Source organism: Mobula birostris, chromosome 8 (genome assembly GCF_030028105.1).
Source record: "Mobula birostris isolate sMobBir1 chromosome 8, sMobBir1.hap1, whole genome shotgun sequence".
NCBI classification, from domain to species: Eukaryota; Metazoa; Chordata; class Chondrichthyes; order Myliobatiformes; family Myliobatidae; genus Mobula; species Mobula birostris.
Genome location: NC_092377.1, coordinates 141,509,447 through 141,533,403, shown reverse-complemented (window position 1 = coordinate 141,533,403; position 23,957 = coordinate 141,509,447). Strand labels below are relative to the sequence as shown.

The window sequence follows — 23,957 nt, the reverse complement described above, 5'->3', positions numbered from 1 at the left end:
AGCAAATGCAATTCTGATAAGTGTACAGTTCTAAAGTTAAATGAGAACACTACCCAGAAAAATTAAGAAACTATCACTATTGAAGGAAACATTCAGCAATGGAAGAGCATGACCCTCCACGAAGACATCCCCACAAATTGAGCAGACTAGATGTTGACAAGGAAGCATAGAATGCCTGGCTCAGAGTTGGAGACCTCTTCCCAGGGACAGAAGGTTCCTTGTTGTACTACAGGACCAGTTAGCACAAAAAATTCAAAAATGCAGAATAAAGACCAACAAATTCAAGATGGCCAATGTAGAAAATTGCCTTATGCCCGATTGATTATTACAGATTGGACAAATCAAGAAAACCATCTGGAAATAATAAATCAGGATAAACTAGCAAAAACAACTTATTTAATATAGCCACTACAAGCATACATTACTTGTAGAAATCAGTGAGTGAAAAACACGAGAAATATGCTGAAGTAAAAGATGAATTCAAAAGCCTTTGGAACATGAGCAGGGTATGCATTGTCAAAAATGTAATACTACAACTGCTATCATCCCAAAAGCACTATACAACAGTATTAAGCAATTAGGGTGACACGGGAATTCTCTGTAAATCTTCAGAAACTACAATCCTAAACATCGATAGAATACTGCAAAATGTACCTGCAATTAAAAAATGAGTGTGCTTGGTTATCTCTGCAATTCAGGTTTTTCTCAGATTAAGCTGAGAAAAATATACAACAATAATAGTTGTTAGTAATATCAGATATCAACAGGGAAGCACGCAACACCTGTTGGATACTTCCTCCCAGAAACAAGAGTAGTTCAGTGTGGCAATACAGGACTAGGTAGTTAACACAAAAAATATCAAAAATACATACTAAAAGAACAACAAATTCAAGATGATAAATGCAGAAAATACCAAGAGAAAACAGGAACAATCCAAGACATTACAGGATGCTGCAACAGCTACATGGGGACAATCGAGAGGTAAAAATCATTTACCAGAATCTTGCTTTAAAATACTAACTCAGAAAAGGCACCCTACCTTACTATAAACACAAACTCAGGAAATGACAACCTACCTTACTATAAATACAAACCTGACCCAGTTTTAGAGGCAGAGTCCTACAAACTATATTACGAACAATCCATTATTACAGATTAAATAATAACCATCCAGATAAACTGTCACAAGATAAACAAGTAAAAGCAACTTACTTAATAGATATAGCCATTCGAAATTTACAACGTATAAAAACCAACAGGTGAAAAACACCAGAAATAGGCTGAATTATAAGAGAAAATTGAAGGACTTTGGAAGACGAACAGGGTAAACATTGTCCCGATAGTATTATATAGAACTGGCATCATTGCAAAGGCACTGCACAATAGCATTAAACAATTAAGGCTATACAGCAATATTTATATAAACCTTTAGAAAGCCACAAAACTAAACACCACTACAATAGACCAGAAGCTCCTCACAATTAGGAAATTAGTGCTTTTCACTCTGCCCGTACCTCAGGTTTTACCAGCTTGAGCAGAAAGTAAAGAAAACGAAAAATAAATAAAAATAAATATTAAAATAAATAATTTAGCAATACATATTGAGAACATGAGTTGAAGAGATGAAGAGACACCAAATGTAACTCCACAGGTTTTGAAAACTATTCAGTGATTTGGTGAGTGAACTTGAATGAAGTTATCCCCTCGGGCTCAAGAGCCTTATGGTTGAGGGGTAATAACTATTCCTGAACCTGGTCTTTCAGGTTCTGAGGCTCTTGTACCTTGTTCCTGCTGGCATCAGTGTGAAGGCTGCAAGGCCTAGATGGTGGCAGTCCTTGATGATGGATGCTGCTTTCCTGCGATGGTGATACATACAGATATGTTGAATGGTGATGAGGGCTTTACGCTTGATGGAAAGGGCCATACCGACTACATTTCATAGGTTTTTTAATACGTGCATTGATGTTTCCATACCAAACCATGATGTTACCAGTCAGTGTACTCTCCAGCACACATCTGTGGAAGTTCATCAAAGTTTTAGTTGACATGCCAAACTTTCATAATCTACGAAGAAAGTAGAGGCACTGCCTTGCTTCCCTGGCAATTGCACTTATGTGCTAGACCCACAACAGATCTCTGAAATGATAACACCGAGGAATTTAAAGTTACTGACCCTCTCCACCTCAATCTTGCTCACAATAAGTTGTTGCCGTGGTGCCTCGCAGTCACATTTACAATCTCCCTCCTATATAGCGACTTGTCTCCACTTTTGATTCGGCCAATAAGAGTAGAGTCATAGGCAAACTTAACTACGGCATCGGAGCTGTAGTTAGCTTCATTGTCAAAAGCATACAGCAACCAGGACAGGATCTAAGCACATAGCCTTGTGGTTCACCTGTGTTGAGGGAGATTGTGGAGGAAACATTGTTGCCATTCTGACTGTCTGGTGCCTGCAAATGAAGAAATCAAGAGTCCATTTGCAGAAGCAGACATAGATGCTGAGGACTTGAAGATTATTGATCAGTTTGAGAGGATCATAGTACGTTGTGGCTGCGGAAAATGAAGAGCATCATGATGTATGTACCTTCGCTGCCCAGATGTTCAAGGATTGTGTGAAAAGCCAATTAAATGGCATCTGCTGCTGATCTGTGGTGTTGACAGGCAAATTGGAGTAGATTCAAGTCAGTTCTCAGGAAGGATGTGATACTGTGTGATTCATCTCCAGCCTCAGAAACCTCTTCATCACAGTGGATAATAGACAGACTGGACGATATTCATTGAGGCAGATTACTTCATTCTTCTTAGGCACCCGTATAATTGAAGCCTGCTTAAAGCAGGCCAAAGCAAGAGGTTAAAGATATCGATGAAAACACCCGCCAGTTTATCAGCGCAGGTCTTCAGCAGGCTGCCAAGTACAACATCCAGGCCAGATGATTTCTGTGGATTCAGCCTCCTGAGGGATGCTCTAATGTCAGCCTCAGAGACTCAATCCACTGAGTCCTTCAGGGCTCTGTGAGTTCTTGAAAGTGCCTCCTCCATTTTCTGATGGACAAAGCAAGCATAGAAGGTATTAAGTTCATCTAGGAGCGCAGCCTTTCTGTCACCTACAGTATGTCACTTGGTTTCACTGTGGTGGAAGTGACAGCATTCAAGCCCTGTCACAAATTCCATGGCAGTATTTAATAGATACACAGCAGAAAGTTAATCCCACTTGTCTCCATTTCCTCTCACCCTACAGTGAATTATGTACATGCAGCTTGTCTAAGCGGAAAGATACATTGTTAATGTTTCGAGAATATTCTGAAATTCTTAGTGCTGATGAAATTGAAAGTCTAATCTTTGCTTACAGAAAGGTATGAGTCACCTGGTAATATTGGCATAAGAATTGTTCGGACTGACTGATACATTTTGTGAGGTTCAATGACATTGAAACACATTAATTGTCAGGCAACAGGAAGTATGGAGGAACAAAGGGACCTTGTTTTCAATTTCCAATGTCCTGAATTTTGCAGTAGAGCTGGAAGTTTGTTTACAGTCTGGTACCACACGGTGTGAAGCATATAAATGCACTGGAGGGGATGAAGATGAGCCTCGCCATGATGTTACATGGGTTGGAGTATTTCTGTTGTAACAGAGGGTATACAGGTGGTACTTATCTTCCTTGCAGCACAGCAGTGTCAGAGGGAACATGACGGAATTGTCATTAATATGAGTCTTATTGATGAGATCTTCTATCCATGGCAACCGGAGCTTCCGCAAATTCTGTTAACAGCCTGCAACCATGGAACGTGCGATTAATGCGATAAGTCCTGAGGAACAGCTGTATCATCTGGAACACATAGATTGAACTAGTACAATGTGGGGCTGGGGAGGCTGTGCCATCACAGCACATATTGTAGTTTAACATAACATCTTCTGGAAGAATCAATCTTTGCTTCAGACCATGTTATCAGCACTGTACTCACGGCTCACATCTGCCCTCCAGTTGTCAGCATTGGAACAGCAAGGTATGATTTTCGAGAAATTACTATCAAATTTCCAAGTGAGCAAATTGGGATAGTGATTTGAATGAACTTCTAAATACCTGTACAAGTGAAAAAAATTGTAATGAGTAGTACTGTTTACATCCATTGAGATGTCTTAATTTGTCATGCCAAGAAATTTTTGTGAGTTGTAGAATGTGAGTAAATCATTTCCCCTGATTTTCTTCATGAGGATTACATTGAGTAGGAATCAGAACATTTTCAGGAACTACAGTAGTTTTGAATTGTGGAGCTGAAACTACTTTATAATTTGATTGGTTAATAGTTCATAAAAAACATGCCCACTGGCCTGAAATCTCATGGCTAATATATTTTTCAGTCTGTTATAGATTTGCAGATACTAATCTTTCGTCACTGTCTTCTCGTTACTCACTCTGTTGCAGTGATCATTGCTTTTAGTTGTCCCATGAAATATAACATGTAATCTCCTGCTTGCTTACTGCACTCTTACCAGAACAACATGTCTTGTCTCTCAATTATTCCTGTAGCATTCTGTTGAATCTGCTCTGCATTCTGTCAAAGGCCTACCCATAATAACATATACATAAAATGACAGCTGTTGTATTTCACAAATTGATAATTTTTTTTTTTTCAAAATTTAATGACACTACCTTGTACACGTTACTTATCCCTTGAATACATCTACATCACAAATGTCACAGATATTTTCTATATATATTGTATCTCCTAAAATGACAGATTCACAAAGTAATACAAACTCCCTCATGTCATCTTCAAAGCGCATCAACAGAATGCTCAATGATTTAAAATACAACTTCCCATTTTCCCAGATTGCCAACTACACAGTTACTTATAACAAGACAAGTGACTACAGTTTCCATGGAGGAACCATTTGGGACCAGTGACCATTGTTCTCTTAATTTTAAATTAGTTCTGGATATTGAAAGAACTGATCCACATTCGGAAGTTCTAAGCTGTGGCAAAGCAAATTTAGACAGTATGAGAGTGAAAAGTACAAAGCTTGGTTGGGATATGCTGGTTGCAGGCAGGAGGACATCTGGCAAATTGGAAGATTTTAAAAATAATATATCAAGGGTTCCGCATCAAGGTTTCCTGAAAGAGTGAAATGATGGATGGTAAATGTACGAAACATTAAATGATGAGAGGGATTGAGACTCTTTTCAGGGACAACAGGGAAGTATATCGGACCATAAGACATCAGAACAGAATTCGGTCATTTGGCAATTCAGTTCTGTTCCACCATTCCTTCATGGTTAATTTATTATCCCTGTCATCCCCATTCTCCTGCCTTCCCCCATAACCTTTGACTCCCCTTCTAATCAAGAATCTATCAATCTCTGAACAATGGGCTTGCAGGAGTATACTCAGGAAGAAAATTGAATGGGCAAAAAGAATGCATGAGATAGGTTTGGCAGAGGAGATTTTGCATAATTAGGAGAGATCTTATAACTCTTTCAATGTTAAGAATAGCAATAAGGGAGAGTGTAATGCCACGCAGAGACCAAAGTGTATATACTCGTGCAGACTCACAGAGATGGGCAATATCCTCAGTGCATCTTCCTCCTTTCATTTTACCAAAAAGAAAGATAAGAACACATCCAATCCAGAGAAAGTTACCAGGAAGGTTTGCAGATTGTTCACATTAAGGGAGGGGAGGTATTAAATGTCTTAAAATATACAAAGATAGATAACTCAGCTGAATTCAAAAACATTTTGGGAAGCTGGAGAAAAATTGAAGGAGTTCAGGCTCATGTATACAACTCATTATTATAATGGCTGAAGTTCTGGAAGACTGAAGTTGGCTAATGCTGTGCCTTCACTTAAAACATGTTGCTGTGGAAACACTAACTAAGAACACCGAGAGTGACTTTGAGTCTTGTTTCAAGCGTTTATTAACATGATATCATGGAGAGAATGCAGCAGTCTCCACCGCCACCGGAATTTGATTTTTAGGTTATACCGAGCTCATATTTATACAACTTCACATAACTTTGTTTGGCATCCCATGGTCAGTAGATGATCAATTGTTTAAAAAACAGAACAATTATCTCTCAGCGCGAGTCCAACAGTTCTTCCTGCTTCCTGTTATCCGGACCCATAATTTACCCCCAGACGCATCCACCCTCCTGGCTCCTGCGGTCAAGTATCTTATTTATTGGAGTTCCTGGTACTGCGCTTATCATCCAAGATTATTCTTGACACACATCAGCAATCTTTAGTCCAGCTGTTCCAGAATGGTCAACCATCCCATCATACAGTAGTTTTAACAATTTCTACCACACATGTAGAAAAGAAAAACCTGAGAATTATACACCAAAATGCCTATTATGCTTGGCAGATAGGTTACCAGAACGACTCTTAGGTAAAAGATATGCAAGCATTTCACAAGAGAGATGTTGATTACAGATAGGCAGTAAGGCTTTGTTTTTGTGGAGGATCATGTCTCATGATTTTGACAGAGTTTTTTTCTGAAGTAGCAGTGAACAAAATGGCAGAAGGCAGGACAGTAGATATGATTCCACATGGCAGACTGCTATTGGAAGCTAGATTGCATGGAATCAGGAAGAGCTAACTAATCGGTTAAAGGATTAGCAAAGGTTGCTGTGGAAGTTTGCACTTTGGACTGGAGCTCCATGTAAACTGTTATTCACTGGGGCTTGGTGCTGAGTTCATTGCTATTTGTTATCAATGTCAAAGATTTGGATGAGAATGTGCAAGGTATCGTTCGTAAGTGTGCAGATGACACCAAAATGATTGTTGACAAGCCAGTGATTCGGTACAAATGTAGACAGAACAAACAGGTAAATTGTACCACACAGACAATGTTCAAAAGGATGAAGAATGCAGGATTGAAGGTGCTGTATTTAAATACACACAGCATTCAGAATAAGGTCGAGAAACTGGTGGTGCAATTAGGGATTGGTCAGTATGATGTTGCGGGCTGAAAGAAGGACATAGTTTGGAGCTTTAACTTCAAAGAATATACTTTGTTTCAAAAGGAAAGGCACAAAGGCGTAGGCAGTGGTGTGGCTCTGTCAGTAAGAGATGGAATTACATTTTTCATAAAGAGGTGACAAAGGGTCAGAGAATGTTGAATCATTGTAGGTGGAGATACAAAATTGCAAGCATTAAAAAAACATTCTGGAAACATATATTGGCCAAGTTATGGGGTTGAGATTGCAAGGGGATCTGGAAAAGCCACCAAGAGGGCTTTTCGGATCAGCTTGCGATTGAGCCAACTAGGAGAAAGGCTGCCATACATCACACCATAAGACCGTAAGATATAGGAGCAGAAGTAGGCCACTCTACCTATCGAGTCTGCCCCGCCATTCAATCATCGGCTGATCCAATTCATCCAGTCCGTGCTTTCACCCCATGCCCTATGATGCCCTGGCTAATCAAGAACCTATCTAACTCTGCCTTAAATACACCCAATGACTTGGCCTCTACAGCTGCTCATAGCAATAAATTCCACAGATTTACTACCCGCTGACTAAAGTAATTTCTCCACATCCAGTTCGCAAAGGATGTCCTTCAAGTCTGAAGTCGTGCCCTTTAGTCTTAGGGTCTTCTAACACGGGAAATAACTTTGCCATATCACATTTGTTCAGGCCTTTAATATTCCGAATGTTTCTATGATATCCCCCACGACCCCATTCTCCTGAAATCCAGGGAATACAGCCCAAGAGCTGCCAGACGTTCCTCATATGGTAACCTGTTTATTCCTGGATTCATTCTCACGAATCTTCTCTGAAACCTCTCCAGTGTCAGTATATCCTTCCTAACACAAGGAGCCCAACACTGCACAAAATACTCCAAGTGTGGTCTCACGAGTGCCTTATAGAGCCTCAACACAACATCCCTGCTTTTATATTCTATACCTCTTGAAATGAATGCCAACATTGCATTCATCTTTTTCACAACCAACTCAAGCTGGAGGTAAACATTTCGGGTGTCTTGCACAAGGACTCCAAGCGCCTTTGCATCTCTGCATTTTGAATTCTGTCCCCACCTAAATAATAGTCTGTCTGTTTACTTCTTCCACCTAAGTGCATGACCACACATTTTCCCACATTGTATTTCATTTGCCAATTCTTTGCTCATTCCCCTAAACTATCGTACCCTCTCTGCAGGCTCTGTGTTTCCTCAACACGACCCACTCCTCCACCTGTCTTTATATCATCGGCAATTTTAGCCATAAAATTGTTAATACGGTAGTCCATATCATTGACATGCATCGTGAAAAGCAGCAGTCCCAACTCCAACCCATATGGAAATACACTGGTAACCATTAGCCAGCCAGAATAGGATCCCATTATTCCCACTCTCTGCTTTCTGCCGACCAGCCAATGCTCCACCAAGCAAGTAACTTTCCTGTAATTCCATGGGCTCTTATCTTGCTAAGCAGCCTCATGTGTGGCACCTTGTCAAATCATTATCATCATCATCAGGTGCAATGCCCGGTTTGAGCTTTGACTGCCATGGCCCACACATTCCTGTTTTGGGTCAAGTGGATCAATTCATTAGTATTCATTTCCAGTTCTCTGGCTGCTGTCTCCATCATCATTTGTCTGTCTTCCTCTTGCTTTTTTTCCCTTCAATCTTTCCCATAATTACCGTGCATTCTCACTCCTCTTTCCAAATCACATGTCTAATGAAGTTATGTTTCCTTTTCCTGATCCCATACATTATTTTTCTTTTTGTGTTTGCTCTATTCATGAAATCCTCGTTAGATATTTGTTTTGTCCATTATATTCTTTGCTTCATCCTCAAAAACTACATCTCTGCTGCTGCAATTCGTTTCCTCATGTTACTTATTACTGTCCTTTAGTATTGGTCAGAAAGCTCTTCATTCTCGTAAAGTTGTCTTTTGCAATCCCTATTCTTCTTTTGATGTCCATGTCACACCTGCCACCTGATGTCACCCAGCTTCCTAAGTAGCATAAGTTCTGTACTTGTTTTATGTCTTCCCCATTTATTCTTAGGCTGCAGATAGGATTCTCCTTCTTTTGGGATATCACCATACATTCTGACTTTTTGCAATTGATGGAGAGACTAATTTTTGCATTTGTTTCAACAATTATATCAATTAAGTTTTGTAGTTCTTGCTGCGTCCTTGCAATTAACACAGTGTCATCTGCATATCTGAAATTATTGATGTGTTCACCGGCAACTTTGATTCCCAAGATGTCTCTCATTTTTTGTAATATTTTTTCACTGTACACACTAAATAAATCAGGGGAGAAAACACACCCTTGTCTAATGCCTCTCTTGATTTTCGTAAACTGACTCACTTCTCCATCTATTCTTACAGCGGCAGTTTGTTGCCAGTACAGAGGCCTTCTGAAAATCCAAGTACTCCACACCTAGTGCATCTCGTTTCCCTACACTACTTGCAATTTCCTCAAAAAATTCATTAGGTTAGTCAGGCAGGATTTTCCTTTCAGGAAACCATGCTGGCTTTGGCCTATTTTCTCAAACGCCCCCAGGTACTCTGTCATCTCATCCCGAACAATTTATTCCAACAACTTCCCAACCACTGATGTCAGCCTAACAGGTCTATAGTTTCCTTTCTGCTGCCTCCCACCCTTCATAAATAGCGGACTAACATGTGTAATTTTCCAATCATCTGGTACAATGCCAGAATCTATGATTCTTGAAAGATCATCATGAATGCCTCCGCAATCTCTCCAGCTTCTTCCTTCAGAACCCGAGGGTGCATTCCATCAGGTCCAGGAGATTTATCCACCCTCAGACCATTAAGCTTCCTGAGCACCTTCTCGGTCGTAATTTTCACTGCACAAACATTCACTTCTCTGACACACTTGAATATCCGGTATATTGCAGACGTCTTCCTCTGTGAAGAATGATGCAAAATACGCATCCAGTTCCACTGCCATCGCTGCATCTCTCATTACAATATCTCCAGCATCATTTTGTATTCGTCCTATATTTACCCTCGACTCTCTTTTACCCGTTATATACCTCAAAAATCTTTTCATATCTTCTTCCATATTAGTCGGCAGCTTCCTCTCATAATTCATCATTTCCTTCCGAATGACCTTCTTACTTTCCTTCAGCAAGTTTTTCTTTCTTTATTAATCTTTTTATTGATTTAAAATGAACATAAATATAAACAAGAGATGATCTCAAATATATATATCAATAACAATACAAAGATTGAAATATACATTATCAAATTCATACATAGTGTTAAGCTAGTATGTAATATATAATAAAAAAGAAAACAGCAATTCTCCTCTGATCAGCTCATGAGGGGGAAAGAAAAAACTCCGAATTTTAAATGAAGAAAAAAAAAACACTACACTTTCCAAAAAAAAAGTAAAAATAAAGAAGGACTGGGCAGACCATTCTGAGGATACGACCAAAATAAAAAGAAAGAAAGAATTTCTGATCAAACCTAAAACTTACAAAAAATTGGAGGAGTAGTAAAACAAGTCAAACGAAATTATTGAATAAAAGGTCGCCAGATTTACTCAAATTCAAAGGATGTATCAAATGTCCAACTTCTTATTTTCCCTAAACTTAAACAGGACATAATGGAGGAAAGCCAATAAAAGACAGTAGGTGGATTAGAATCCTTCCACTTCAGTAAAGTGGCTCTTCTAGCTAAAGAAGTTCAAAAGGACACCATACATCGAGCAGAAACAGGAATATTTTCTGGTTTCAATGGGGTAATCCCAAATATTGCCATTAAGTAAATTCAGATGTAGGTCCAGATCCAATACTTCTGATAATGTTTTAAAGACATCTCTCCAAAAATTGTCTAGCTTTATACAAGACCAAAACATATGAGTTAAAGTGCCACCTCACTATTACATTTGTCACAAATAGGGATTGACGTTGGAAAAAATATGTGCTAGTTTATCCTTTGACATATGGACCCGATGCACTACCTTGAACCGTGTCAAGGAATGACGGGCTCAAATAAATGAGTTATTAACCAAATGAAGAATTTTACTCCACTGATTATCTGAAAATGACTCTTGAACTTCTAATTCCCAGGCACGTTTAAATTTATCCTTTGGTATCATTCCTAAATTCAATATTTGTTTATAAATTATAGCTCTCAACCATTTTTGAAGTGGTTTAAGCTAAAAAAGCGCATCTGTCATATTAGGTGGATAAGCAGAAGGGTAATTTGGTAGCAAACCATGTAAAAATTCCTAATTTGTAAATATCTAAAGAAATGTGAATTAGGTAAACCATATTTATCCACGAACCGAGAAAAACACATTAAACAGTCCCGTAAAAACAAATCTGAAAAAGTTGTTATTCCCCTGGTTTTCCAAATTACAAAGGTCATATCTAAAATTGATGGTTTAAAAAATAATTAAAATGGATATTACCAGAAAGAACAAAATTATTTAACTCAAACAATCTGCAAAACTGAAACCAAATTCTTAAAGTATGTTTAATAATAGGATTAAAGTCTAATAATCTTAGAAAACAAAAAGGGAAGAGGAGCTCCCAGTAAAGAGGCCAAAGAGAACCCCTTCACTGAGTTTTCCTCCACATCCAACCATGAAGGACAGTCATGTCTCTCTGGGTAACGAATCCAAAAAGTAATATATTGAATAGTAATTGCCCAATAATACATTCCATATTTGGCAAAGCCATACCACCATCTTTTTTTTTAATTCCTGTAATATATGTTTACTCAGTCTAGGATTTTTATTATTCCAAATATAAGATAAGATGATAGAATCTAGATGGTCAAAAGCCATCCATTCAGTTTTCCTGAGGAGTTCACCAGCAGCCGACTATAAGCAAGTACGCATGACGCTGCATAATGCTGACTCCCGACAAGAAAACTCCTGACGCATTTCAAATTATAGTTGGAGACTTCAACCAGACTTGTTTGAAGCAAACCCCACCTAATTATTAAGAGCATATCACCTGTAGCACCAGAGGTCCCAATACTGGACAACTGCTACATAAGATGAGGAATGCCTACCATGCCTTGCACAGATTGCATTTTGGTAAATCAATTTACCTGGCTGTCCTCCTCTTACCTGCATAGAGGCAGAGCCTAAATGCAAAGCTCCAGAGATCAGGATAAGGAACAGATTGTCGTTGGAGGTTTTGAGTCAGTGGACTGGGTCACGTTGAAGCACTCTTCTAAAGATATGAATGAATATAGCATTGTTGCATTTGACTTTATAAAAACAGCTGTAAATGAGTGGGTCCATAAGACATAGGAGAAGTAGGCCATTTGGACCATCGAGTCTGTTCTGCCATTCAAGCATGCCTGATACAATTCTTCCAGTCATCCCCACTGCTCTGCCTTCTTCCCATATGCTTTGATGCCCTGGCCTATCTATTTCCGCCTGAAATGCATCCAATGACTTGGCCTAGGTGCTCATTGCAATGAATTCCAGAGATTTACCAAATTCTGAATAAATAAATTTCTGCACATCTCTGTTCTAAATAGGATGTCCTTCAATCCTGAAGTCGTGCCCTGTTGTCCTAGACTCCCTTACCAACGGAGTCCACACAAACTCACTCAGAGTTGCCCCCAATCAGATGCCCTGGATGAAACATGAGATCCACAATTTGCTAAGGGGCAGATCAAAAGCATTCAATTCTGGAGACCAAGGAAGTGACAAGAGTGCAGGTATGATCTCCAGAATGCCATCTCACGGGTGAAGTCGAGATTCCAGACAGACTTGAGTCAATGAGGGATGTTCGGCAGCTGTGGCAGGACTTGAATGATATCACCTCCTATGTAGTTAAATTAAACAACATGGGAGAGAGAAGGGCTTCACTTCCTGATAAGCTCAATGCTTTGAGCATAAGAACATGGACGAACCATAACATAACTCCACATCTCTCAATGATCCCTTGATCTCAGTATCTGAAGCTGACGTGTGGGCTGCTTTCAGGTTGGTGAATCCATGGAAACCATCCATACCGACCAGGGAACTGGCCATGTACTCAGTACCCATGCTGACCCACTGGCTGTTGTGTTCACTGAGATCATTAACATCTTCCTTCAGCAGTGTGTGACCCACCTGCTTCAAATGGCTGCAATAATAACCATGAAGGGCATGGTGACCTGCCTCAATGACCATCGCCCTGTAGCAATTACATCCAAAGTGATGAAGTGTTTTGTGAGGCTGGTGAAAAAAACATATCAACTTCTGCCTGAGAGGTGACTTGGTTCTGCTCCACTTTGCCTACCGGAGCAACAGGTTCACAACTGATGTCATCTCATTGGTTCTTCACTCAGAGCTGGAACATCTTGACAGCTGCAAGGATACATACATCAGGATGCTCTTTATCGATTACAGCTCAGCATTTAGTACCATCATCCCCTCAAAACTAATCAATAAGCTCCAAGACCTGCCTCAACCCCATCTTGTGCATTTGTGTCCTGGATTTCCTCTCTTGTCGACCCCAGTCAGTTCTGACTGGTAACAACATCTCCTCCATGATCTTCATCAGCCCAGGTGCACCAAAGAGCTGTGTGCTGAGCCCTCCGCTCTACTATCTTTATATCCGTGATTGTGTGGCTAAGTACAGCCCCAATACCATATTCAAGTTTGCTGATGACCCTCTGTTGTGGACCCAATCAAGAGTGGTGATGAATCAGCGTACAGGAGAGAGATTAAAAATTACTCTGAGCGATGTCATAAAAACAACCCCTCACTCAATATCCGCAAGACCAAGAAACTGATTGCAGACTTCAAAGATGGAAGCCAGAGGTCCATGAGCCTGTCCTTACCGGTGGTTCAGAGGTGGAGAGGGTCAGCAACTTTTCAGATCCCGGGTGTTACTATTTCAGAGGACTTTTCCTAGACCCAGCACATACGTACAATTGCAAAGAAAGCACAGGAGCACTTCTACTACCTTGGGTGTCTCTGAAGATTTGGCATGACATCTAAAACTTCGATAAACTTTTATAGATGTGTAACCATATAACCATGTAACAATTACAGCATAGATACAGGCCATCTCGGCCCTTCCAGTCCAGGCGGAACTCTTACTCTCACCTAGTCCCACTGACCTGCACTCAGCCCATAACCCTCCCTTCCTTTCCTGTCCATATATCTATCCAATTTAACTTCAAATGACAACATCCAACCTGCCTCAACTGCTTCTGCTGGAAGCTCGTTCCACACAGCTACCACTCTCTGACGAAAGAAGTTCCCCCTCATGTTACCCCTAAACTTATGCCCTTTAACTCTCAAATCACGTCCTCTTGTTTGAATCTCCCCCCCACTCTCAATGGAAAAAGCCCAGCCATGTCAACTCTATCTACACCCCTCATAATTTTAAATACCTCTGTCAAGTCCCCCCTCAACCTTCTATGCTCCAAAGAATAAAGACCCCACTTGTTCAACCTTTCTCGGTAACTTAGGAGATCAAACCCAGGTGACATTCTCGTAAATCTCCTCTGTACTCTCTCAATTTTATTGACATCTTTCCTATAATTCCGTGACCAGAACAGTACACAATACTCCAAATGTGGCATTACCAATGCCTTATACAATTTCAGCATTACATCCCAACTCCGAAATCAGTGCTCTGATTTATAAATGCCAGCATACCAAAAGCTTTCTTCACCACCCTATCCACATGAGGTTCCACCTTCAGCGAACTATGCACCATTATTCCAAGATCCCGCTGTTCTACTGCATTCTTCAATGCCCTACCATTTACCACGTATGTCCTATTTTGATTAGTCCTACCAAAATGTAGCACTTCACATTTATCAGCATTAAACTTCCTCTGCTATCTTTCAGCCCACTCTTCTCAGTGGTCTAAATCTCTGTAAGCTTTTAAAAACTGCTTCATTATCCACAACTCCACCTATCTTAGTACCATCTGCATACTTATTAATCCCATTTACCAGACCATCATCTAGATCATTATAATATATGACAAACAACATTGGACCCAGTACAGATCCCTGAGGAACACCGCTACACACTGTCCTCTAATCTGACACACAGTTATCCACCAGTACTCTCTGGCATCTCCCATCCAGCCACTGCTGAATCCATTTTACTACTTCGATATTAATACCTAACAATTCAACTTTCCAAACTAACTGTCCATGTCGAACCTTGTCAAAGGCCTTACTGAAGTCCATATAGACAACATCCACTGCTTTACCCTTGTCAACTTTCCTAGTAACGTCATCAAAAAATTCAATGTCAAACATGACCTTCCAGGCGCAAATTCATGTTGACTGTCCAAATCACACCCTGTCTAACCAGATAATTAGATTCTTCCCATCTCTAAGAATACTTTCCATCACTTTACTCACCACTGACATCAAACTCCCCGGCCGATAATTGCTTGGTTTACTCTTAGAACCCTTTTGAAAGTAGTGTATTGTCGTGGAGAGATTATTGTCTGGATGGTACCTTTGCCTGGTATGGAAACACCATTGCCTTTGAAAGTAAAACACCACAAAAGGTAATGGATTCAGCCCAGTACATCATGGGTAAAAATCATCCATCCATTTGCACATGTACACATAATGCTGTCAGAAGAATGCAGCATCTATCATCCGAGATCCCCAGAACTCATATCATGGTCTATTGTCACTGCTGCAATCAGGTAGAAGGGGTACCTACCTCAGTTTCAACAACCATTTCTACACCTCAACTATCAGGCTCTTAAAAGAAAGGGGGCAACTACATTCACTTGCCCCATCACTGCAATGTCCCTACAACCAAAGATCTCACTTTAAGGCTGTTTATCTCATTATATCATGTTCTACATTGATGACTGCATTCACATAGCCTCATGCACCCATGCTGAGCTTGTCAATTTGATCAATTTTGCCTCCAACTTCAATCCTGTCCTTAAATTCAATTGGTGCACCTGTCTAAGCTTTTCTTAAATGCTAAAAGTGAGCACGCATTCACCTCTTCTTTTGGCAGCCCACTCCACACTCCCACTTCTCTCTGTGTGAAGAAGCCCCCACCTAACATTCCCTATAAACTTTTCCCCCTTCATCCTTAACCCAGTCCTCTGTTTTTTTTTTCTCCCACAGCCTCAGTGGAAAAAGCCTGCTCACATTCACCCTCTTTATACCCATCATAATTATATATACCTCTGTCAAATCTCCCCTCATTGTTCTATGCTCCAGCGAATAAGGTCCTAACCTATGCAACCTTTCTCTGTAACGCAGTTTCTCAAGTCCAGGCAACATCGTTGTAAACCTTCTCTGCATTTTTTAAAACTTATTAAATCCTTCCTGTAAACTATTGACCATTTGGTCTCACCAATGTCTTATACAACCTCATCATAACATTCCAACTCTTATACTTCGATTTATGAAAGCCAATTTACCAAAAGCTCTCTTTACGACCCTATCAACATGTGACGCAACTTTCAGGGAATTTTATATCTGTATTCTAAGATCCCTCTGTTCTAATGCACTCCTCAGTGCCCTAACATTTACCTTCTGTGTTCTAATTTGGTTTGTCCTTCTAAAGTGCAATACCTCACAATTGTCTGTATTAAATTCCATCTGCCATTTTTCAGCCCATTTTCCCAACTGGTCCAAATCCGTCTGCAAGCTTTGAAAACCTTTCTCACTGTCTACTACACCTACAATCTTTGTATCATCAGCAAATTTGCTGATCCAATTTGGATGATTTGAATTGATATGCTCTATCAGTTAAGCTAAAGCAATTAATTCAAATACTAGAACTACTTTCGAAAGAGATAGATTAACTTTGGACAGGATAAATGCAGAACATTCAACATAAAGAAAGGTGCAATAAAGCTAATAGAATTAAAGTAAAACAGGACAGCACAATACAATAACTGATGGATGAAAATGAACATAAGTATCTGGGATATCAAGAAGAAATTAGATCATAGCATAGCGTGATAAAGGAAAATCTTTTCACAGAATTCACTTCAAGGTAAGAAAATCTGCCAAGCAGAGCTCAACAATAAAATTATAGCAAAGGCAATAAACACTTTCACTGTAATTATATGAATGTATCTTCTCCGTGGATTGTCACCTTGTCATGGTGGAGAAGCCTGTGTGGTCCTGTGATCCCGAGAGCAATCCCTCTGGAGCTATGCTCCTGGTAGGGTCACCCATGGCGGTAAGCTCCAGGGTGAGGTCCCCGACAAAGAACAATCCAACCAAGACTTTAACGGTGGAATAGGCAGACAAAGTTACTTCGAAGTCAATGGCTTTGAAGGCAGATGAAGGCTGCAACAAATCCATCAGCTCCAATCGTCGTGGTTTCCATGCCACTGGAATCGGTTGATTTGTGAAGTATCGCATGCTTCTTGGAGTGCAACATCAAGAACACATTAAACAAATACATGCACAAGAGTCTTTACTCTGTGGGCCACTTCTTCAGAACGAAAACCATCATCCTCAACTTCAAGGGATAACCACGACGATGACGATTAATGTAATCATTTCGCATAATATCCTCATCCGAAACCAATCAGGAAAATTTATAAGAAAAATAAGAAATAAAATGACAAATTTCAGAAAACATTATGCACATTCAAATGCACTTAGAGAACCACCTCCTGGGACACAAGAGAGGAAAGAGGAAACACAGATACTAGAAGTCCACACAGCAGTCAGCTAAAACTTCTGAGGACATATTTTCATCAATAAAGACAAGAATTAGCACTCCACACAAGCACATGCAATTCTAATAAGAACTAAACACCATTAAATGAGAGCACAACCCAGAAAAACGAAGACATTATCATTATTGAAGTAAAAGTTAACCAATAGAAAAGCACGACCCTCCATGGAAGACATCCCCATTATCTATACAAACTGGATGTCGACAAGAAAGCATCAAAGACCTGGTACAGAGTTGTCAAACCTCCCCGTAGAATCATAAGGTTTCCTGTGGTAATCCAGGGCCAGGTGAACAACACAAAAAAAATCTAAATACCATAAAAGACTAACAAAGTCAAAATGCAAAATTCAATTTAATTCATTTAATTGTCATTTAAACTCATACGAATACAGCCAAAAGAGACAACGTTACTCCGGGGTCAAGATGCAAAAACACATTACCCACAGTCACGCACTTCAGATCACAATCACGTAAAGAGAGTCCCGAAGCCCCCCTCGGCACTCCCCCGCCCCACCCCGGCTCGATGTATTCAAGTTAACTAGCCCATATAAGATATCAATAAAAACGACAAAAAACATATGCATGTATATATAAACTCCAGAGCCCAGCCCACTGATATCGCCTGTCGACTAGCCTCCGACGCCCTCTAGGCAACACCGTGGCTTTGACGGCCAGAACCCTTCGCCAGGAACGTAGTGGGAAGGGGCAGAGGCCCTATAAATAAGGTGGGGGAAGGGTAGGAAGGAGAAGGTTGGTAGGTTCCAGGTGAAAAACCAGTAAGAGGAAAGATAAAGGGGTGGGGGAGGGGAAGCAGGGAGGTGATCGGCAGGAAAGGTGAAGAAGGAATACGAGAAAACGCAATGGGGAGTAGAAGGAGGCGGAACCATGAGGGAGGTGATAGGCAGCTGGGGAAGGGGGCAGAGTGAAATAAGGATAGAGGAATGGAGGGGGAGGGAATTACCGGAAGTTGGAGAATTTTATGTTCATACCAAAGGGCTGGAGATTTCCTGGACGGTATTTGAGGTGTTACTCCTCCAACCTGAGTTTAGCCTCATCATGGCAGTAGAGAAGGCCATGTATGGACATATCTGAACGGGAATGGGAAGCAGAGTTGAAGTAGGTGGCTCCTCCTCCTGACACTCCGCCCAGGCCTTCTACCTGCACTCGATCTTTTTATCTCCATCTGTTGTCGAGACATCAAGCGTCTCAACTTCACCACTCCTCTCTTCTGTTCCAACCTCACTCCCTCTGAACGCACTGTCCTCTACTCTCTCTGCACTAATCCCAACCTCACCATCAAACCCGCTGACAAAGGTGGTACCGTAGTTCTCTGGCGGACGCACCTCTACCTCACTGAGGCCAAATGGCAGCTCTCTGACAGCTCCTCTTACTTACCCCTGGAACAGGACCCCACCAAAAAAAACATCAAACCATTGTCTCCAGTACCATCACCGCCTTTATCACTCTGGAGACCTTCCATCCTCAGCCGCTAAGCTCATAATTCCCAAGCCCTATACCACTCGGTTTTACCTCCTTCCCAAGATCCACAAACCTGACTGTCCCGGTAGACCCATAGTTTCTGCCTGCTCCTGTCCCACCGAACTGGTATCTGCCTACCTGGACTCCATTTTGTCACCCAGTTCAATCCCTCCCCACCTACATCCGGGATATATCCCATGCCCTCCACCTCTTCAATAACTTCCAGTTCCCCGGTCCCGACCACTTCATTTTCACTGTGGATGTCCAAGCCTTATATCCATTCCCCATCAAGAAGGCCTCAAAGCCCTGCGCTACTTTCTGGTTAATAGACTTCACCAGTTCCCCACCACCACTACGCTCCTCCAGTTGACAGAACTGGTTCTCACACTTAATAACTTCTCGTTTGGCTCTTCCCACTTTTTTTCAGACTAAGGGCGAAGCTATGGCAACTCGCATGTGCCCCAGCTATGCCTGCCTCTTCATTGGTTATGTGGAACTGTCTGTGCTCCAAACCTATTCTGGTACTGCTCCCCAACTTTTCCTTTGGTACATCGACAACTACATTGGTGCTGCTTCCTTCACCCATGCTGAGCTCGTCAATTTCATCGACTTTACTTCAAACTTCCACCCAGCCCTCAAATTCACTTGGTCTATCTCGGACACTTCTCTCCCCTTTCTCGATTTCTCGGTCTCCATCGCTGGAGACAAGACTGTCCACTGACATCTCCTACGAGCCCACTGACTCTCATAACTACCTCAACTATACCCCTTCCCACCCCGCTACATGCAAAAATGCCATTCTCTATTCCCAGTTCCTCCATCTCCGCCACATCTGCTCCCAGGATGAGGCTTTCCCTTCCAGAACATCTCAAATGTCCTCTTTCTTTAAGGATCATGGTTTCCCTTCTGCCGTCATCAGTGATGCCCTCACCCGCATCTCCTCCATTTCCCGCACTTCAGCCCTCACCCCATTCTCCCACCACCACAACAGAGGCAGAGTTCCCCTTGCCCTGACCTACGACCCCACCAGCCTCCGGATCCGGCACATTATCCTCCGCAACTTCTGCCACCTTCAACAGGACCCCTCCACCAAGCACACCTTTCCCTCTCCACCCCTCTCCGCTTTCCGCAGGGATCGGTCCCTCCGCCACTCCCTGATCCACACGTCCCTCCCCACGGATCTCCAACCCGGCACTTAGCCCTGTCAGCGTAAGTGCTGCACCTGTCCTTACAGCTCCTCTCTTGCCACTATTCAGGGCCCCAAAAAGTCCTTCCAGGTGAGGCAACACTTTACTTGTGAGACTGTTGGGGTCATCTATTGCATCCGGTGCTCCAGTTGCGGCCTCCTCTACATCAGTGAAACTCGACGCAGATTGTGGGACCGCTTTGTCGAGCACCTCCACTCCTTCTGCCACAACAGACAGGATCTCCCCATAGCCACCCACTTCAACTCTGCTTCCCATTTCCATTCAGATATGTCCATACATGGCCTCCACTACTGCCATGATGAGGCTAATCTCAGGTTGGAGGAGCAACACCTCATACACCATCTGGGTAGCCTCCAGCCGCTTGGTATGAACATAGATTTCTCCAACTTCGGTAATTCCCTCCCCCTCTCTTCCTCTATCCCTATTTCACTCTACCCCCTCCCCCAGCTGCCTATCAGCTCCCTCATGCTTCCACCTCCTTCTACTACCCATTGTGTTTTCCACTATGCCTTCTTCACCTTTCCTGCCTATCCCCTCCTTGCTTCCCCTTCCCCACCCCTTTATCTTTCCCATTGCTGGTTTTTCACCTGGAACCTACCAGCCTTCTCCTTCCCACCCTCCCCCCACCTTCTTTATAGGGCCTCTGCCGCTTCCCTCTACAGACCTGACGAAGGGTCTCGGCCCGAAACGTCGACTGATCGTTTCCACGGATGCTGCCGGACCTGCTGAGTTCCTCCAGCGTGTTGTGAGTGTTGCTTTGACCCCAGCATCTGCAGATTATTTTGTGTTTACGATCTCTAGGCGACACCGCGGCTTTGAGGCCCAGTCCACGCCACGACGCCCGACTCCCGCCAGATGAATACGTGGCTTTGAGGCCCAGTCCTCGCATACACAAGCACATATAGAATTTTAGTAAAAACACAACCAGACAACAGTCCAGTCCCTTAAGTCCATTTTAAACCTTCAGTCGCTTCAACAGCGCCCCACCGCTCCTTGACGCCTCACCTTCGGTAGCTGAAAGCAAGCGACATCACAGCTTGAGGCCCGTGTCGATTGAATGTCTCTAAAATGTCTGCAGTCGGCCACAACAGAGATTGCCTTCTGCCAAACGAAACCCGAGGACCGCAACGGCTTCACCCCTCACTCCCGGTGGCTGTAAACAGGCGACACCGTGGTTTCAGGCCTAATCCTCACCTCGACCGAGGACAAGGCCCCTCCATCCGCCCCTGATCGCATCCAATACATCAGCGAATCGAACTTGCGGCGGACCAGATGAACAATGTTCAAATGGTTCTTGCGATCACAAGAAAAGCGAACGAGTCGGCCACTCGCTGTTTGACAGTGAGCCTCCATCGACTGAGGCGGCAGCACGTTGCGCAGCCCCTTCATTATCTCCGGCAGCGAACAACTCGCTGATGGTGGAGACCTGCAGTCCTTTGTGTTCTTCATGTACAGCAGGATCTTGCGATGGTTACACGTATTTTTTAAGTACTACCGCAGCACTTATTTTGACCCCGTAGAAGCCGCTGCGACGAGTTGCGCCGCCACCATGTCTGAAGGAGAAGAAATTGCCGAAAAAACACATAAACAAACCAACTCATGTCAGGATATTTACACGGGCGCAATGAAGTGTCAAATATTATTCGTTAAATCTTGCTTTAAAATACAAATTTATGAATGAAATCACAGCTTACTACAAATACAATCCAGATACAGTTTTAGAGTCAGAATATCGCATATTATATTATGACTGTTCAGTTATTACGGATAGGACGATCCTTAATGACCGACGGAATATAATAATACCGGATAAACAAGCGAGAACATCTTAGTTAATAGATATAACCATTCCAAACGCACATAACCGAGATATAAATCAATGAAAAGCACGAGAAATGTACTGAATTAAAAGAGGAAATTAATATACTTTGGAACATGAACAAGATATACGTTGGCCCGATAGTAATATCTGCCACTGGTGTCACACCAAAGGCTCTCCACAACTGCATTAAATAATTAGGGCAACATAGTGATATCCGTGTCAATGCTCTGAAAGCTACAATACCAAACACTAATTGAATAGTCAAAAGTTCCTAGCAATTGACAAATGAGCGTGCTTGGCTATAATCCTCACTCAGGTTTTACCAGCTTGAGCTGAGAAAGAATGACGAGAAAAACCAGAAACAACCCAACGCATTGCAATGACTGTCTTAACCACTTACCTCCCCTGCTGGCCACACATCTGCTGCCTCAAGCCTATAGTCTGGCTGTAGAACTTTTTTTGAAAGATATAAGCACAATGTTTGGACTAGATAAGTGCAGAATATTAAACATAAAGACACATGCACTAAATTTAATAGAATGCACAATAGAGTAGTAGGATACAATATAACCGAAAGATGATCATGAAGCATATAACTACCTGTGATAACAACAAGCAAAGTAAATACATCATAATGCAATTAAAGGAAAACTTTTGACAGAATGTACTTCAAGACTTAAGAAAATCTGCCCAAGAGATATCAATAGTAAAAATATTACAAAGATAGTAACACTTTCACTGTACTTACATTGTTTTATTTTGCCATAATATCTTATTCAGAAACCAATCCGGATATTTTACAAAGAAAAATAAGAATTGAAATGTCAAATTTTCAGAAAATACTATCTGCATTTGAACACACTTAGATTAAGACTACTTGGAGAAGAATGAAGAAGAGGAATAGCAGATATCAAAATATATAATAGTCACATAAATTTTCTGTGGACGTATTTTCATTAACGAAAACAGCATTAGGGACTCCACTCAAGCATATGCAAATCTGATAAGAATTAAACACCACTAAACTTAACTGAAAGCATAACTCGGAAAACTGAAGACGGAGTTAACCAGTGAAAGAGAATGATCTTTCATGGACAACCCCAAGATCTGTGCAGACCAGATGATACATGGCTTTAGAATGTTTGACTTAAATTTGGATCCCTCATCCAAAAAGGAATGATTCCTTGTGGTGATACAGGACCAGGAGATTAACACGCAAAACAAGAAATCAAAAATACAAAAAATGTCAAAAGAATCCGGAAAAAATGCAGCACATTACAGGATTCTACAACAATTTAGTTCATTCTTATTCGTTGCACAGGCACAAACAGGTGGCAAACAATGTTCACCGAAATATTGCTTTAATATGCAAACGCTAAACAGAAGTCGTACCTTACTATAAATACAAACCTGGTACTGTTCTTTTTCAGCAAGACTCGAACAAATTATATTAAACTGATCTGTCATGTCACAGAAGACTATCCTCAATAGTCCTTGAAAGTCATTGAGCAAAGTTTACACTGTCTCATGACTCTTTGAAGTTAAATAATTAGATACCAAATGGGCCAGACTATTATTGCGATATCTTCTGTTGCTTTCCGTAAAATGGGGAAACTGGAAGTTCAGCAGAATTTCCTATTTTGCCTTTATATTCAAATCACATTCATAATCAAAGAATGTGTAAATTATATACTTTGAAATCTCTCTGGTTACAGTTATCTACAAAGTAGAAAACCGGAATAACCAATTTTTTTTTAAAAAAAAGACCAAACAACACTGCAGAAAAAGAGAGAAAGAGATTGGGGGCGGCAGGTGG

General features: G+C 41.4%; 1 protein-coding gene across 1 annotated transcript in view; it reads right to left on the bottom strand.

The window, feature by feature from the left end:
• Positions 1-13,120, bottom strand: part of LOC140202073 (scavenger receptor cysteine-rich type 1 protein M130-like) — an 80,234-nt gene extending 67,114 nt beyond the window's left edge. The window contains exon 1 of the mRNA XM_072266933.1: positions 12,859-13,120. Within this exon, the coding sequence (XP_072123034.1) occupies positions 12,859-13,120 (262 nt within the window). The remainder of the gene's footprint in view (positions 1-12,858) is intronic.
• Between the last annotated feature and the right edge of the window lie 10,837 nt (positions 13,121-23,957).